This window comes from Carlito syrichta, unplaced genomic scaffold (assembly GCF_000164805.1).
Source record: "Carlito syrichta isolate Samal-C Ts95f unplaced genomic scaffold, Tarsius_syrichta-2.0.1 Scaffold305073, whole genome shotgun sequence".
In the NCBI taxonomy this organism is placed as follows: Eukaryota; Metazoa; Chordata; class Mammalia; order Primates; family Tarsiidae; genus Carlito; species Carlito syrichta.
Window position 1 is genome coordinate 317,455 of NW_007249169.1, and position 16,647 is coordinate 334,101.

General features: G+C 46.7%; 1 protein-coding gene and 1 pseudogene across 1 annotated transcript in view; both read left to right on the top strand.

Moving 5' to 3' along the window:
• The window catches only part of SLC2A9 (solute carrier family 2 member 9), a 197,243-nt gene that overhangs the window by 76,412 nt on the left and 104,184 nt on the right, over positions 1-16,647 (top strand). The window contains exon 10 of the mRNA XM_008061091.2: positions 14,412-14,544. Within this exon, the coding sequence (XP_008059282.2) occupies positions 14,412-14,544 (133 nt within the window). The remainder of the gene's footprint in view (positions 1-14,411; positions 14,545-16,647) is intronic.
• LOC110595884 lies at positions 8,632-9,145 on the top strand (annotated as a pseudogene).

The window sequence follows — 16,647 nt, forward strand, 5'->3', positions numbered from 1 at the left end:
ATACCGAGCATGAGTTTTCTTCTGGAATTTTCTTTCAATGATAAGGTGTACTCCCTCTACTCAGACCCCTGGACACAGCTACAGCAATGCTGGCTGGGAGTCTTCACCTGTCCAGCCAGTCTTTTCTACTAGGCTCCCACCCTGGGCTCATCCCACACACCTGCTCAGTTGAACTGTGTAGTTTAGAAGGGGGGATGGCTGGTGACAAGAAGCAATGCAAAAACATGGTGCTGAGTTTGAAATCTCTGTATTTTCTTTGGCTTCATTCTTCTCTTGACGTTGAAGGTATTTCAAAGATGAGTCTCTGAAAAAGACCCTTCTTCACAAAAGGGGTGCCTTTTGTTTTACTCAGGGATGCCTCTGCTTGTCAGAGTCCAGCCAGGGACCCACTAGGCTGGGATGTGCTGACCCATAGCTCTATGAAAAGAAGGCTCATGGGAAACCAGAAAGCTAATGGCAGAGATTTAGTGGGAGAAGTTCACACAGGGCACAGGGCCCCATGCTAGGCTACGCACCTGCTGCCTTGCTCATGCTGGGACTGTCTCAGACCTTCCCTGTTCTGTCTGTTAATGTCATGGATTAAATGAAGGCTGCTGTGACTGAATTAAGGTACTAAGAAATTTTCATGTCCCAAGAGGCAAAGGTACTCGGAGGTGGAGGGTCAGTGTGGACAGTGCCCGGGGAGGAGGGGTGCCATGCCCGCTTCTCAGGGGGTTCTGCAGAAGGGCCCTGAAAGGGTAAACTGAGGCAAAATGGGTTGGTGCTGCAGGAGTAATGCAAAGAATTGCAAAGGAGAAGGAAACAAAGTTTATTATCCACTTTCCATAGACAGAAAGGGGTTGCACTCAATAGGCAAGTGTGCATCAAAGGCTGAGAGACTGGGTATATTTAAGGCTCTTTTGGGCTAAGGAAAAAGGTTGTATTTTTTGCTGTAGGTAACAGAAGTCACAAAAGTCTTGTTTCTAGATATCCCCAGGCACCAGTATCTCATAACTCCAGGTGGTGGACCAGAGGTTGGTTATTCAAGACCAATAACAATACATCATTGCCAGAAACAGATGCCTAGAAAAACAATTAGCACTAGACATGCTTAAGGGGCTAGAAACAATTGCCAAGTCCTAACCCTGGGAGGCCGGTTTTTTACTTCCCTCTGATGAGTAAGAGATAAGGAGTAGGCTGGTCAACAGAAAGGCTAGGCAATATACAACAGGGCTAGGTCTGAGACAAAATGGCTGCACTCCTGCTAGGATGATTTTACCAACTTCTTCTACTCTAAGATTCTTGGGGCTCTTGTCTTTCAGGCACAGTGGAAGAAGGGTAGAGCTGAGAGTGTGCAGGGCAGATAGCCAGCAGCCTCCACTGGACCCAAGTGATGGTGACTGGCACTGGTGGTAGGCATCCAGGCTCTGTCTCTTGTGGCACCTGCATCATGGTGGGCTGGCCAGCAGGGGCATATGCTTGAGGCAGGAGACATGAGTGGGTAGGTGGCAGCAGCATGGTGTAGCAGGGAAACTGAAGCAAGTGTTCTTTTTCAGCATTGCCAGATGCAGTGAGGGCTGGTGGAAGCCTGGGAAATACACACAAGGAAAAGATGTACAGGTTTCTCAGTCTGGGCACCACCAGCGTCAAAGGGTGCCAGAATAGGGGCACCAAATGGTTAGAAGCCCTGAGAGAGAGCGCATGCAAGGAGGAAGAGTAGGGGCTAAGGAAGTTGAATGTGGGCACCTGAGAGTGGATTTGTCTGTTCTTCAACTCCCAGACGCTCAACCCAGACCCCACAGTTCCTCGGCTCAGGGGCAACAGATCTGACCTCAGACCCACTCTTGGATTAGGATGGGATATTTCAGTTGGCTTAGGACCACAGCAAGGGGGAGAAGAACCAACCCTTATTGACTCCCAACCATGAACCAGACCCATGCTAGGATATCATATCTCTCACTCTCACAGCAACCCTACAAAATAAGTGTTCATTACTATTTTCATTTTCTTTTCTTTTTTTTTTTTTTTTGAGCTGGAGTCTCACTCTGTTGCCCAGACTGGAGTGCAGTTGCCGCTGGGCTCTGGCGAGCCTTCCGCCTCAGCCTTCCAAGTAGCTGGAACTACAGGCGCGCGCTAGCACGCCCGGCTGATTTTTTAATTTATTGTAGAGATGAGGTCTCGCCAAGTTGCCCAGGAGGATCTCGAACCCGCGGGCTCAGGCAATCCACTCACCTCAGCCTCCCAAGGCGCAGGATTACAGGCTGAGTCACCGAGCCCAGCTACTATTTTCATTTTCTAGCAGAAAAAATTGTTACTTGAGAAAGAAAAGGCAATTTGTCCAAGGGTCCACAGCTAGCAAGTAAAAGAACCTGAATTTGAACTTGGGCTTAACTTTCAAGTCTATGCCTTCTTTGCGACCCTGGGCTCCAGTGACCCCAGCTGAATGGAACTGTGGAGGGCACAGACTGACATCCAAGGTCACGGAGCTCATTGGTCACCAGGACTTATCTCTGGCCATTGAAAATCAAGCTTTGTGCTTTACGTATTCCCAGAATTCAGGTTATTAATAAGAAAGCTCAGCTCATATGGTGCATCCTTGTGCTTTTGCAGGCCTTAGACAAACCTGTCTCTTTGTTCCTTTTTTGAATTCTCTTTGGAGGACACTGATCTAATTGCAGAGGATCCTCAATGAGGGATGTAAAAGGAGGTGACAAACAGAGCAAATGGTGTGAGTGGGTCTAAACAATGAGACCCAGAAACCAGAATGATTCAACTAGAAGAAGGAGGCTGGCAAAGGGATTAATAATGGACTTCAACTCCAGGGATAGTTATTTAGAAAAGAATCGTGAGTCACTAATTCCCCAGGGGAGAGAGGAAGGAAGAGGTCTATAAATGTATGAGGAGAGACCCCCCAAAACCCAGAATTATCTTTTGGAGAGCAAGTCCCTTATAATACAGGCTTCCCTACTGGGTTAGTGTTCTAGGAACCTGTCAGCACCAGTGTACCAGCTAGCATTGTTGTGGGAGACAGAATTCGGTTTCAATGAATATTTTTATTTTTTTAGATTCTTTCAATGTGTTCACCCATTTCATGATGGGTGATTATGAGTATACCTCCTCACACCACACTGAGCTTTCAACACCTTTTGGCCCAAACAGCATGACCCCAATGCCCCACCCTCTCTATCCGCCAGACCTCACCCTGAGTGACTTGTTTCCCTGATGAAGAAAAGTCCTCCAAGAGAAATGTTTTACCAACATGAAAGAGGTGAAACAAAAAATGGTAGAAGCACTAAAAGGCATCAGAGTTGATGAGTTCAAAAACTGCTTTGAGCCGTGGAAAAAGTGTCTCAATAAGTGTAGTGCATCAAGTGTAGAGTACTTTGAAAGTGACTGAAATTTAAACATGTAAGAATAAATACACAAATTTTATACATATATTCTAGATTTTTGTCCCCCACCTTCATGTGATCAGAGACTCTGACTGAGCAAATGCTCTGTTTTGGCAAGTGCAGCTGAACAGTGACCTGTGTGACCATAAGGATAGTACAGAGGTGACAATGGAAAAATTCCAGGTTCAGCCAAAATATGCTTGAATAGGTTTATTCTGAGCCAAATGTGAGTGACTAAATCCCCAGGCACAAGTCTCAAGAGGTCCTGAGAACATGTGCCCAAGGTGGTTGTATTACAGGTAATATCAATACATGTAAAGGGAACTGAAGTTACTAAAAAAAAGCATAAATCAGCACATGTGAGATTCACATTGGAGAGTCTTGGGAAGGCAGGACATCTCTAAGAAGAAGCTTGCAAATCATGGGTGGATTCAAAAAGATTTTCTGATTGACAATTAACAGAAAGAGTTAAACTTAGTCTAAAGACTTTGAAATCAGCAAAATAAATGCTGAATTAAGACAAGCGGGATTGAAGACGCCAAGGCTCTTGATATGTAAATGAAGGCTCTAGGTATCCTGCTTCAGACAATAGGAGGTCAATGTCTTAAAAGGTGCCTGGCTCCTCTGAGAAACCCCCCTCCAAGGGGATTTATAAAGATGCAAATTTACCCAAGGCACAGCTTTTCAGGGTTATTTCAAAATATACCCAGAATCATATTTTGGTGTAAAATAGTTTTGATTTCCTTCTTCATCTGTTATATGATGTTATGCCAGAGTCAGATTGGAAAGTTAGCCATATTATATAGTGTTACTACAAGCTTGTCTGATGAGACGTTACAGTCTGCAGGCTGTGGCTCCATGGCCCCTTAGGAATCTGAGTGAGAGAAAAAATAGGTCAGTTTAGTCCTCAGAGGTGAAGAGCCCAGAGCTGGGTACCAGACCATCTTGGTTTAGCCCCAGCTCTGCTATTTGTTAAGAGGCATGATTGTGAATGAAGTACTCAACTTCTTGGTGCCTCAGTTTCTTCAGCTGTTTCTTCAGCCTCAGTTCTTCAGCCTCAGTTCTTCTGGGGACAATGGCAGGGGTGCTGTGAGGATGAAAGTGGGTTACCACGTAGGAAAAAGTACATGCTGGGCAGTGTCCTGTGATTATAGGTTGGCCAGGAGAGTTGCTCTGCAGGATTCATAGGCTGTACAACCTTTAAAAGCAGCATGAGCCGGGCTCGGTGGCTCAGCCTGTAATCCCGCACTTTGGGAAGCTGAGGTGAGTGGATTGCCTGAGCCCGCGGGTTCGAGACCTGCCTGGGCAACTTGGTGAGACCTCATCTCTACAATAAATCAAAAAATCAGCCTGGCATCGTAGCACGTGCCTGTAGTTCCGGCTACTCGGAAGGCTGAGGTGGAAGGATCACTGGAGCCTAGTGGGTTGAGGCTGCAGTGGCCGAGAGCGGCCACTGCACTCCAGTCTGGGTGACAGAGTGAGACTTCAGCTAAAAAAAAAAAAAAACCCCAAAAAACCAAAAAACAGCATGAACATCTCTTGCTAAAATACAAAAGGGATAAATCTGACTTCCTAAATGATGTGCTGCAGGACTTTCTTTTTTTTAAGTTGGAGTCTGCACCCAGGCTGGAATGAAATGGCGTGATCATGGCCCACCAGTGTCCAACTCCTGGGTTCTGGCAATCCTTCTGCCTCAGGTGTCCACCACCACCCCCAGTTTTTTTTGTTTTTGTTTTTTGTAGAGAAGAGGCCTCACTATGTTGCCTAGGTGGGCTGCTGCAGAACTTTCAACCAATCTTTACAGCTCTTCAGCCTCAGTGTTTTTATCTGTAAAACAGGAATCATAGCACCTGATTGCAAACCAAAAGGTGACTGAAGCCAATCTCAGTCAATTTAGAGGTTTACTTTGCCAAGGTGGAGATCACTGCTAGGAAAAGAAGCAAAAGTCACAGTAGGATCTGTGCCCTGTGCTCTTTCCAGAGACAGTTTTGAGGATTTCAATATTCAAAGGGAAAAGAATGAGCAGGAGAGGAAGGAGAAAAGGAAAAAAGGAGGGGCAGTCAGCGAGTGGTCCCATTCCTGGGCGGCTGCTCACCGAATCCACAGTCTACATGGGAAAAGAGAGGAGTGAGGGGAAAGTTATACATTTGTCTCATGCTTAGCAAAACTACATTTTACATAGGATAAAGCATGTGAAATTACAGCTATTGGGGACAAAAGGAAAGCAGTTTTTTGTGTGGTTCAATTCCCCAGCTTAACTTTTTTCTTTGACATGGTGAGTTCGGGGTCCCAAGAAATATTTTCCTTTCATGTGACCTTACTTTCCCTTAAGACTGCTTGAGAACCAAGCAAGGCAGAAGACATCCAAACCCTTTGCAAAACAGAAGAATGTTGTAGGATGGGGAGATATTTCTTGACAGATGACCCTGGGCAGGTCATCTGTATTCTTTTTCCATAGTAGTCACATGAGTCTAGTGTCTTGACATTGCCAGGCATAAACGTCTCATGACCTCAGGTGGTGGGCTGGAGGATGTCATGGTCGTATGACAACAGTCTGCCAATAAACATGCCTCCCAGTGGTGTGCCAGAGGTCATCGTTGGCTGACAGCAATGTATCCACACAAATGCCTGAAAGATAGATTGTTAGCAAGACTGGACATGCTTAAGGGGTTCTGTGTGATCACCATTTCTAAAACTGAAATTTTTTTTCTTGTTAATGATTGTAGGATAAGAGGTCATGCGGGCAGTGCAAGCTGAACAGCAAGGCATGTCGAGAGGTGAAACTTAAACAAAATGGTTGTGCTGATTTAAAATGGCTGTGTTAAACTAGATATATTCTAAATTCCTAGGGCTCCCTCCTTTCGTTGCTCCCTACCCCAGGACTCTGTACAGCTGTGGCCAGCATGGTCCATCCCTGGGAGGTGATTGGGGCTGGGGGATGGCAGGGTCGAAGGTGCTTCATGAACATTTGCTGACCAGCACTGTTCCCTTGCGAGACCCAGCTCCTAAATAAGTAGGAAGCATCAAAGATTTAGCAAAGCATCCTTCTGAAGGTGAGCACAGACTTCACATTGCTTCTCCCTCATGGACCAATGGACACATGCACCTGCTGCATCTTGCCTGAATGTTTGGTAATATTATAAGTTATTGATGCCAAGCCAGCATGATCACTCATGAGTTCTGTATAGGACTTTCTGAGGAGAAGCTTGACAGGTTCAGCCTGATAGAATTTGCATATAAATACCCTATTCAGCTAGCAGTTGCCACAAGGAAGGTAACTTGTCATTGCTTTGCTCTAAGAACTGCAGAATCTGTGGGATAATGTCAAGGAAAGAGACTCGTGCAGAGATCAGAAAAGCCAGGCCCTTATTCTGCCAACCCCCTCCCCATTTCTCGTGTGACCTTGCATGAGTTACCTGACCTTTGCAGTTATCAGTTTTCTCTTCTCTGAACTGGAACTTGTAATAATACCTAGTGGGGAAATATTACTTATGGTACTATAAAATGTCATCCTTTTAATAGGATACTATATAGGGAATTTTATTGTTTAAAACAAAAGCTTTTAGAGCAGAGGTGTCAATGGTTTCAAGGATCATCTCCAGCTGCCACATCACTTCTTTGTGCTCTGTCTTCCTCAGCATACATTCAGTCAACAAGCATTTATTGAACACTTGCCATGAGCCAGACACTGGGCAGATACATAAAGGAACAAGGCAAGGGATGGCTCTCAAGGAGCTCAGTCTAGTGGAGGAGACACACCTGCATGCAGGGTAATGAGTGCTTTAATAGGATTTTGTACCAAAAAAGTATGTCATCCATAAGAGGGAATGTTAACGTTTAAAGGATGAGTAGCTAGAGAGCTGTAGAAAGGCACTCTTGCTAAACAGACCTAGCAGGGTTCTTTGCTAAATGGATACTTACAAGGAAGTGCACAGATGGGCCTAGGAGAAGTTTCGATTGACGGACTGAAGTGTGACCAAGCAAAGAGGTGGAGGATGGACATGGAGATTTGGAATCATGACCCCTTGGATGTGTCTTAAGTTGAGTCCCCAAGAAAGAGACCCGAGATGGAGACTTGTGGGCAGGAAGTTGGGGAGTGAAGGAAGCAGGGCTGAGGGTAAAGGTCAGCAGTCCTCGGTCACAACAGAGGCCTCAGAATCATCCCCTTAGCAGGGAGCTGAGTGCTAGGTACAACTTTCACAAATATACAGAGTAGCCTTGACCCTGGATCTCTTAAGGCTGCAGAGGAAAGGGAGAAGGAGATGCAAATACCCAGGTTAGGGGAACTTTCAGGGGAGGGTGGGTAGTCCCAGAGGTAGGCCTCTCCAGAATGTGCTCATGAGGAAAGTATACCAGCTTTATGCATCCATTGGCCCGAGGCCCAACCTAAATCCTCGCCCACTTGGACCCTGGAGAGGTCAGACACTGGCTAGCAAGTTAGGGAAAGAGAGGATAGAAAGAAGAGGGAGAGAAATAGAGAAGTCGACCATCTCCCTCCTGCCCCAGCTCTCTGCCCTTCAGGCTCCCAGCCCCAAGCAGGCTTGGAGGGAGGGGGCAGGAAATGGAAGCTTTGACGTTCAGTCCATTCAGTCAGGTTTATTTTGATTATTATTTTGGACTGGCCATTCTGATGTCTAAATTGAAACCGTGACTCTGTTTAGTCCATAAGACTGAGCAGAAGAGACTCGAGCCCCTGGAATGGAGCAGGAAAGAGAACCCCCATGGATTAAAGTTTAGGGGAATGGAGGAGACAAAGGTCAACGTTGTATTTTGATGACATTCTGGGTTGTGCTTATTTAACACAAAGTTACACTTGCACCCAACAGGGGGCTCAGCCTATGCAGAGCACTTGATTGATGTCCATCATCGTTAGAATAAAAGCCGAAACATAAAGGCATAAAGAGAAAGCCTCACTTAATCCCCGGAATAGCCTTATAGGCAGGTCTTGCTCTTCCCCTCTCCACGTCAAGCAGCACTGAGTGTGGGCTGCCTTTGGAGCCTCGTCCTGTTGGTGGCATGAGTGACTTGAACAGCATTGAATGCCACACTCCACTTGTCCAGGGAACTGAGAGCACACTGCAACATCCTTTAATAAGAACTTAACTTGGGATAAAACCAATCATTTCAACTCTACCTAAAAATTTTTTGATGATTCATCATAGTCCAGGAGGATATTATTTATGAAATGGACTAAATTTACCCATAGTCTGGGGGAAATATGACTTATAAGTCTTTTTTAAAAAATGGAAACCTTGCCTTTCGGCTGGAACCGCCATCCTCCAGTAATTCGCCAAAATGACGAACACAAAGGGAAAGAAGAGGGGCACGTGGTCCAAGTTCTCCAGGCCATTCAGAAAACATGGAGTTGTTCCTTTGGCCACATACATGTGAATCTATAAAAAAGGTGATATTGTAGACATCAAGGGAGTGGGTCCTGTTCAGAAAGGAATGCCCCACAAATGTTACCCTGGCAAGACAGGAAGAGTCTACAATGTCACCCAGCATGCTGTTGGCATTGTTAACAAACAAGTCAAGGGCAAGATTCTTGCCAAGAGAATTAATGTGCGTATTGAACATATTAAGCACTCGAAGAGTTGAGATAGCTTCCTGAAACGCATGAAGGAAAATGACCAGAAAAAAAGGAAGCCAAGGAGAAAGGCACCTGGGTTCAGCTGAAGCGCTAGCCTGCTCCACCCAGAGAAGCACACTTTGTGAGAACCAACGGAAAGGAGCCCGAGCTTCTGGAACCTATTCCCTATGAATTTATGGCCTAATAGGCGTCAAAAATAAAAGATCTCTGGATCATAAAAAAAAAATGGAAACCTTGCAGATTTAAGAGCAAGATAGTAGAGTCATTGTAAGACTCATTCACCTTATCTGGCTGGGAGTTAAAAATCATCTTGGCTGACAAGGCTGTTCGTTTCTTTCCTCCTGAGTGAAATAGCAGATGCAAAGATTTTGACTTGCATTCACAAGGATGGAAGCCTTTATGTTTTACTCAACATGGCAAACTTGAATTGACACCGCAAAGACTCATCTGAGGTTGGCATTCAGTGGCATCTCAAGGGTCCTTTTTGAACTGGGTCTGAGAAAGGTAATCAGAACTCCTCTCTGCAAATGGCAAGGGCTGTTTGTGAAAGTGGCCAGTATGTAGGAAAGCCCTTTTCCATGCTTGTCCATTCCCCGATAGACATTCATTGGATCGCTACCGTGTGTGGCAGGTCTCTGCCTTCAGGCAACGCACATGCAATGAGAAATGCTGGGTCCTCCTTTCCATATCAGGACTGAGTGCCCATGAACCCTACTGAAGGGCACTAAGGATTCTTAGGCCTGAGGCAGATGGAAGGTCAGACCCAGTTCGCCCGGCCCTGCCCCTGGGTCTGGTGGCCTCGAGGCTCCTCCCTGGTCACAAAGACACATCCTGTCAGCTTCATGGATCAGAATTCAGGCCCAGACTTGGTGTTCAGGTGTGCCTCTATGACCAAACTGTAGGCTCAGCAAGTCACTGAACTTCTCTATGCTGCAGTTAATATTTCTGAATAGTGGAGATAATAATGGCCTGTGTTGGAAGAATGTTGAGAATTAAAGGAGGTAATCTGTGTAATATGCTGGATAATACAAACTACTCTTTCTGCCGAATACTTACAAAGTGTACATTCCTAGTGATGTGAATTTTTCAGGTCAGCCTGGGTTTTGAGAGTGTCAGCTCAATGGGTTGGCCAGCCAAGCCCCAGAGAGGGTCGTCTTGAGGGGCTGGTAAGCCTAGCCTGGAAGTTTTGGCTCTAATGGGTTGGCAAGCCAAGCCCTGAGACTGTTGCTGGTTCAGTGGGCTGGCAGGCCTAACCCCCAGAGTGTTGGCTCTGATAGGCTGGCAAGCCAGGCCCTGAGAGTGTTGCTGATTTGGTGGACCGGCAAACCTAGCCCCCAGAGTGTCTCAACTTGAGTGTCTCGCCTTCTTCCAGCAGCTCTCCTGGTTCAGCTGGCTCTGCCAGTTGGCAAGCTAGCTTCTGGGTTGCATGGCTCTTCAGCTCCGATGATCTTCTGCAGCTCTTCAAGTCACAGCTTTTCAGGGTAGAAGTTCTTGTCTCACACCCAGGAAGAATGAGGGACACGAACAGCTGAAACATGAGAAAGAAGGATGTATTAAGAGGACAGAAAAGCCCCCACAGCGGAAGGGGCCCCAAGGGGGTTGCCAGTCTGAGGCTAAAACCTGGTGCTTATATAGCCCTAAGTCTAAGATGATTGGCTAGCACTAGCTGTGAGCTGTAGCTGTTCTGATTGGTCAGTATTAAGGACCCATTGGCAGGACGTAGTAGCCTAATGGTGAGCGGATTGGTTGCTTTTCGATCCCAGCAGTGAGTACTTAAGCTCTAGCTTGGGAGACCCACAGGGAGCTTGTTTATCAACGCAGAGTCTGAGGAGGCCTACTAGAGTTCACTACATTGTTACCAGGGGAGTTTGCTACATTGTTATCAGAGGACCCACCTGTCTGTCTGCCTAACCTTTCTTTAGCTATCTCCTGTCTCACTAGGCTAAGCACTTAATACATCTATTAACTCATTCAATCCTCCCAAAAACTTATAAATAGGCATTATTGTTATCCCCATTGTATGGATGAGAAAATAGAGGCATAGGCATTTAGCTAACTTGCCTATGACCATAGTGAGTGCAGATAGAGGCAGAATTCAAGTCTAGACAGTCCTGCTCAGGAACTGTGCTCCCAACCACTCACTAGGCCATCCAGTCCAGGTTGTAAGCCACTGCTTGGTAGGTGTTGATGGTAGTTATGACATCTTTGACACTGTCATTGGAGAGGAGATATGCGTGTTCATTGTCATAAGCAATTCTGTAAAGCACAAGGTACAGTATTCCCCATGTGCAGGTCATCATGGCTATTTCTATTACTACAGTTGACCTTTAAACACAATGCAGGGGTTGAGGCACAACCCCCCATCTAGGCAAAAATTCCTATACAAATTTTGACTACTCACAAGCTTAACTAGGTAGTCAACTGTTAATCAGAAGCCTTACCAGTAACACAAACAGTAGACAAACACAAATTTTGTATGTTGTATGTGTTTTACACTGTATTCCGATAATAGAGTGAGCTAGAGAAAAGAAAAAGTTACTAAAAAGAGTCACAAGGAAGAGAAAATGCATTTATTGTCCATTGAGTGGAAGTGGATCATCATAGAGGTCCTCATCCTCGTCATAGTCTTCACATTGAGTAGGTGGAGGCAGAGGAGGCTGAGGAAGAGGAGGGGCTAGTCTTGCTGGGGTGGTAGAGGCAGAAGAAAATCTATGTGTAAGTGGACCCATGCGGTTCAGCCCTGTGGCCCCATCACACTTTTCTTGGCAGAAGAGGAGGGGAATGACTCCTAACTACCACACTTCTCCCTGTGATCAGCCAGGGTTTCCAGGAAATCTCTGGACCCTGGCGGAAAAGCCAGGGTCACAGATTCTGCCATTGGCTGATCTCAGTCTCTTCTGAGTAAATTACTACTCAAGGCCTATTCTGGACACTTCTTGACACACACCTTTTCCTTAGTTTATCGCTGGAATGTACCCAGAGTGGCCACTACCATTGTTATTCTCTGTCCAGACTTATTAGTGTCCCAAGGCTGGTGTTTGCAGCATCTACCTTTCCTTCTCCAGAGATAGAAACCAGACCACCAAAGTGATTCCTCTTAGGAAATATTCAGCATGTCCTTGTATTTAAGGCACCATAAATAAAAGACTGTACAGAATAACAACCTCTCAGGAATAATGATCAAGCAATGTTAAATCTATTCACTGACTGTAAGATTACAAAAATGCTGACTTGTAGATTCAAGAAAACAGAGAATGTCCATCTTGGTGAGTATATAGACCCTTCAAAGGTTCCTGGTTGTCCTCAAGCCAAGTGAATTGGAAAGGGCAACAAAGCCACTCATGACCCAATCACTGCCCACGGCTCCAGCCTCAGCTCCCCCATCTCTTACTTGTCCTGACCTTGCATTTTTACTACAGTTGCTGTTCCCCAGTGAGCCTGGGTAGATTATGCCTCTGTGTGTCTACACATGCTGTTCCTACTTACAACACCTTCCTTCCTTCCACCTGGTGGCAACACCGAAAGCACCACCCCTGGGCAGTGACCCCTCTATGATAATGCTGTGGGGAAAAGTGGGCTTAATATTCCCTAAGTGGTTTCTGGCTGGGAGGCCTCAGTACAGGAATTCCTCTTGCCACACCTCTTGCAACAATTGTGTCAGCCCCTCAGGACTGCTGGGGGGAGCAAGACAATGATGGGAAGGGCTCACACCGGGCCAGGCACAGGATGGTTCCCTTGTCTTTTCCCAGCTTCTGTTTTTGCTTTTTTTGAGGCAGCAGCAAAACTCTAAGAGAAAACAAACACCAACACACACTTAGGTCAAGTGGAAATTCTACTTATTTGTTTGGGCCTTTTTTATTGAGATATAATCCACATACCTTAAAATTCATCGATTTAAAGCATGTACAACTCAGTGGTTTTTAGCATATTTCCACGTGCAGCCATGAGCCTTACCTAACTCCAGAACATTTCCACCCCCCCCCTCGCGGAGAATGAGCACTATACCCATTAACGATCTTTCCCCACTCACCCATCCCCTAGTAACACAAGCCTGCTTTCTGCCTCTTCGCATAGTCTTTCCCCCAAACTGGAAAGCTAGCATTGGCCTTGCCAGCTCCTCAAAGAGCATCTCAAAGCCTGTGCTGGTGAAACCGGAGGAGTTTTGTGAATACAAATTGTTGTTAGGTGCAGAAAGGGGAGTCGAATCGCCTTGGAGACAAAGACTGGGCCAACCCCTGGCAGCATTCCCTCAGCAGGTCACGTCCCACTTGCTGTGTGCTGGGGGCCCTGCCACTCTCCCCTCATGGGATCCAAGAGCTGCACAGGGTCTCTGTCACCAAGGTCCTCTGTAGGGAGCAAGTCTTGGGAGAGCAGCAGAGGGAAATCCTGCCTCCAGAGAGCAGGTGTGGGTTGTGGGAGGCTGTGGGCTTCGGTCCTCTTGGTGCTGACACTCGAGGGTCTGTGGACACATTCCCATAGGCTCAACCTGAAACCAACAGATCCATTGCCCAGTGTGTGATGTGTGTTCAAGTCCGAGTGTGTCTTATTTTCTCCTTGGCTGTCTCCTTGTACTTTCTTGGGAAATAAAACTTGTCAAGAATTTAGCATTGAGGACTTGGCGTTTCATCTTTCTCCCCATCAGAACTGCCTTGTGAGTGACATCCTCTTCTTTCAGTGGCACCGTGAGAGCTTGTCTGTAAACATGAGTAAGGAAAAGGCAAATCAGGGAGTAGGTTGACTCAGTGGGCATACTAATGCCAGCTTCGCACTGCTTTTGAGCTGCACTGCAAGGGGGATGTCACTGCAGGAAGTGTCTCAAAATGCCTCTCGAATAGGGTGTGTTGTAGGGACTTGTTTGCCTTTTACAGCCAACTGAAAAGAAACAAGTCCCCGCCTTGTGCCCCCCAGATCCCCCTGCCCTCACGCCCATAGAGGCTGGGAGAGAGCTCCAGCTGCTCTTTTCATGTCCTCACTGACAAGACAGAGATGGCCGAAGGTTGTGAGCCTTGAGGTGTCTGGTGGTGGCCCCCGCATGCCCCCCGTGCACCTCTGTGTGCAGGCTCCATTCTCATGGCAGCCTTGTAGGCAGCTGTGATGGTGAAGCAAAGGAGACCTGAAGAGGCTTGCATGATGCCCCAGGAGGTGAAGTCAGCCAGTGCTGATGTCCTCTGTGTAGCCTTGGTCATCTTGAGCCTCTTGTTTTTCAGAGCCACTCTCCAACTCACTATCTCACAGAGGAGATAGGATGAGGGTCATTGGTTTTGTGCATGGAATATGCCATGGGCATGGGGCTCGTGCCTAGGCTGGGTCAGGCCCTGCCCTCAGTCTTTGTTTGAAGGGACCACCATGAGCAGGAAGACTGTCTACAGAGTCCAGATTGGTTGGCCCAGTGGCCCAGTCCCCTGTGTAAGGACCAAAGCCACCACATCAGCAGCATCTTCTTCCTTCAGGAGAGCACCTGGCCGTACCTGTTTGGAGTGATTGCGGTCCCTGCCTTGGTCCAGCTGGTGAGCCTGCCCTTTCTCCCAGAGAGCCCTCGCTACCTACTCCTTGAGAAGCACGACGAGACAGCAGCTGTGAAAGGTGAGGGCCCTTCCCTTTCCCTCATGGCTCCAGCCCCGTCATGGGTCACCCTCCAAGGCAGGCTGGAACCTGGACCAACAGACACAGGAAGAGGCATGTCATTATTTGTCTCTGCAGGTCTCGTGCTGGGCGCCATAGGAGACTGTCTTGTTTTATCTTCCCAGTAGCTTTCCTGGGAGGGGCAGAAAGGGAATACGAGGTCATACAAAAGCCAGGAAAAGCCAGGACAGACAGGATAAGATGCAGGTCCACTCTCTTCTGTGCAGTGTCTCTCCACCGCCGCCTCTCTGGTTGCCCCAAACATGGAGACAAAGCAAACTCAGACTTCTGGGAGGCTTAGGTGCAAGGCAGCCCTCTTTCTTCTCCATTCCTTACTGTCTTCTCCTATCTTGGCATTTACTTGCAAGGAAAGAAAAAGATGCAAGTACAGGATAAGCAGCAATATCACACCAGGTGCTGCTGAGTGCTTCTGCCCAATGGTCTACTGGACGCTCCCAGCGTCTCCGTCAGGGAGGGAGAAGCATGTACCCATTTTACAGGAGAGGAAAATCAGGATCACAGTAGGGCTTGAAAATCATCCTGCTTAGCTTTCCTTAAATGCCCTAACTGGAGTCAGATTCAAAGCCCGGCTTTCAGACCCAGAGGCGTTTCTACAGGGCTGCAAAAGGCAGAATCATTTTGTGTAGAGATAGACAATGTAGAACGAACTATTGCATCCCTGTTCTTTCAGTTTTATGAAGTGAGAAACAGCTGACAGCACTGTGGTTTGGCGTGTGAAGGTTCCCGGCGCTGCCTTCACATCCCAGCTCTGCCATCTGATCTTGAGCAATTCTTTTAACTTTTCTAAGCCCCAGAACCTGGCCTCTAAAAAGGCACTGACACAAACTTCCCCCATGGGGTGTTGTGAGGACTGAATTAGATGGTGCATATAAGGTTCATATTATTATCTGCTATCATTATCACTGAGAACTGTGTCCAGTTTCTTATTCATATTCTGTCCTCTAACCTAAATTTTACTAGTGCCCACATTCTGGAAAAAAACTTGAGAATTGTATATATAATTTGTGCAGCAGTTTTTAAAATGTAAGCTAAGTATTTTCTGAATTATCAAATGGCATAATTAAATATTAATTGTTGCCTCATCTATTAGTGTATGGTTCAAATTCATTTTCTCATTTACATAATTTCTCTAAAGTTAAGTCAGAGAATGCTGTCATTACTTTCATTTTGCATGTAAAGAAACTGAGGCTTACAGGACTAAAGTCACTTGCCCAAAGCTGTGGTTTTTGCTCAGTGGAGGTTGAGAGAGTCTTTTTATTATTTTATTTTATTTTATTTTTTGAGTTGGAGTCTCTCTGTGTTGCCCAGACTGGAGTGCAGTGGTCGCTCCTGGCCACTGCAGCCTTGACCTGCTGGGCTCCGGTGATCCTTCCACCTCAGCCTTCCAAGCAGCTGGAACTACAGGCATGCGCTACCACACCTGGCTAATTTTTTGATTTATTGTAGAGATGAGGTCTCACCAAGTTGCCCAGGTGGGTTGCGAACCCGCGGGCTCAGGCAATTCACTCACCTCAGCCTCCCAAGGCGTGGGATTGCAGGCTGAGCCACCGAGCCTGGCTGATAGAGTCTTTTTGAATAGCATGGAACCAACAGAGTTTTCTTCAATACAATGTCCATACACACAAAATTTTGCCTACAGCTTGGTGATAGGCATGGGACATGAGACCTCTCTCCTCCAGAAGCCCACAGGGAACCCTGGCTAATAACCTTGGCACAGTCTCAAGCCAGTAAGTTGCAGAAGGATTGGAACCCGAGGGCAATTTTCTTCCCTCACCCCTCATCACAGAGGGACATCAGGAAAGAAAAACAATTGGCAGTGTTTAGGTGGCTTCCCATGTGGCCAGTGGAGAGGTGAACTATCCAAAAATCATGTTCAGATGGTAGAAGCTCTAGAGGAAAAAAAGACTAAGACAAAGGGGTCTGATTTCAGAAGGCAGCCAGGCTGTGGTTTACTGGAACAATGCAATTCCTCCAGCTGTGTCTCTCTTAGCCAGAGAGGTTGCCCCTCACTCCATCTGGCTTCACTTGAGGAGAACTCTTGGG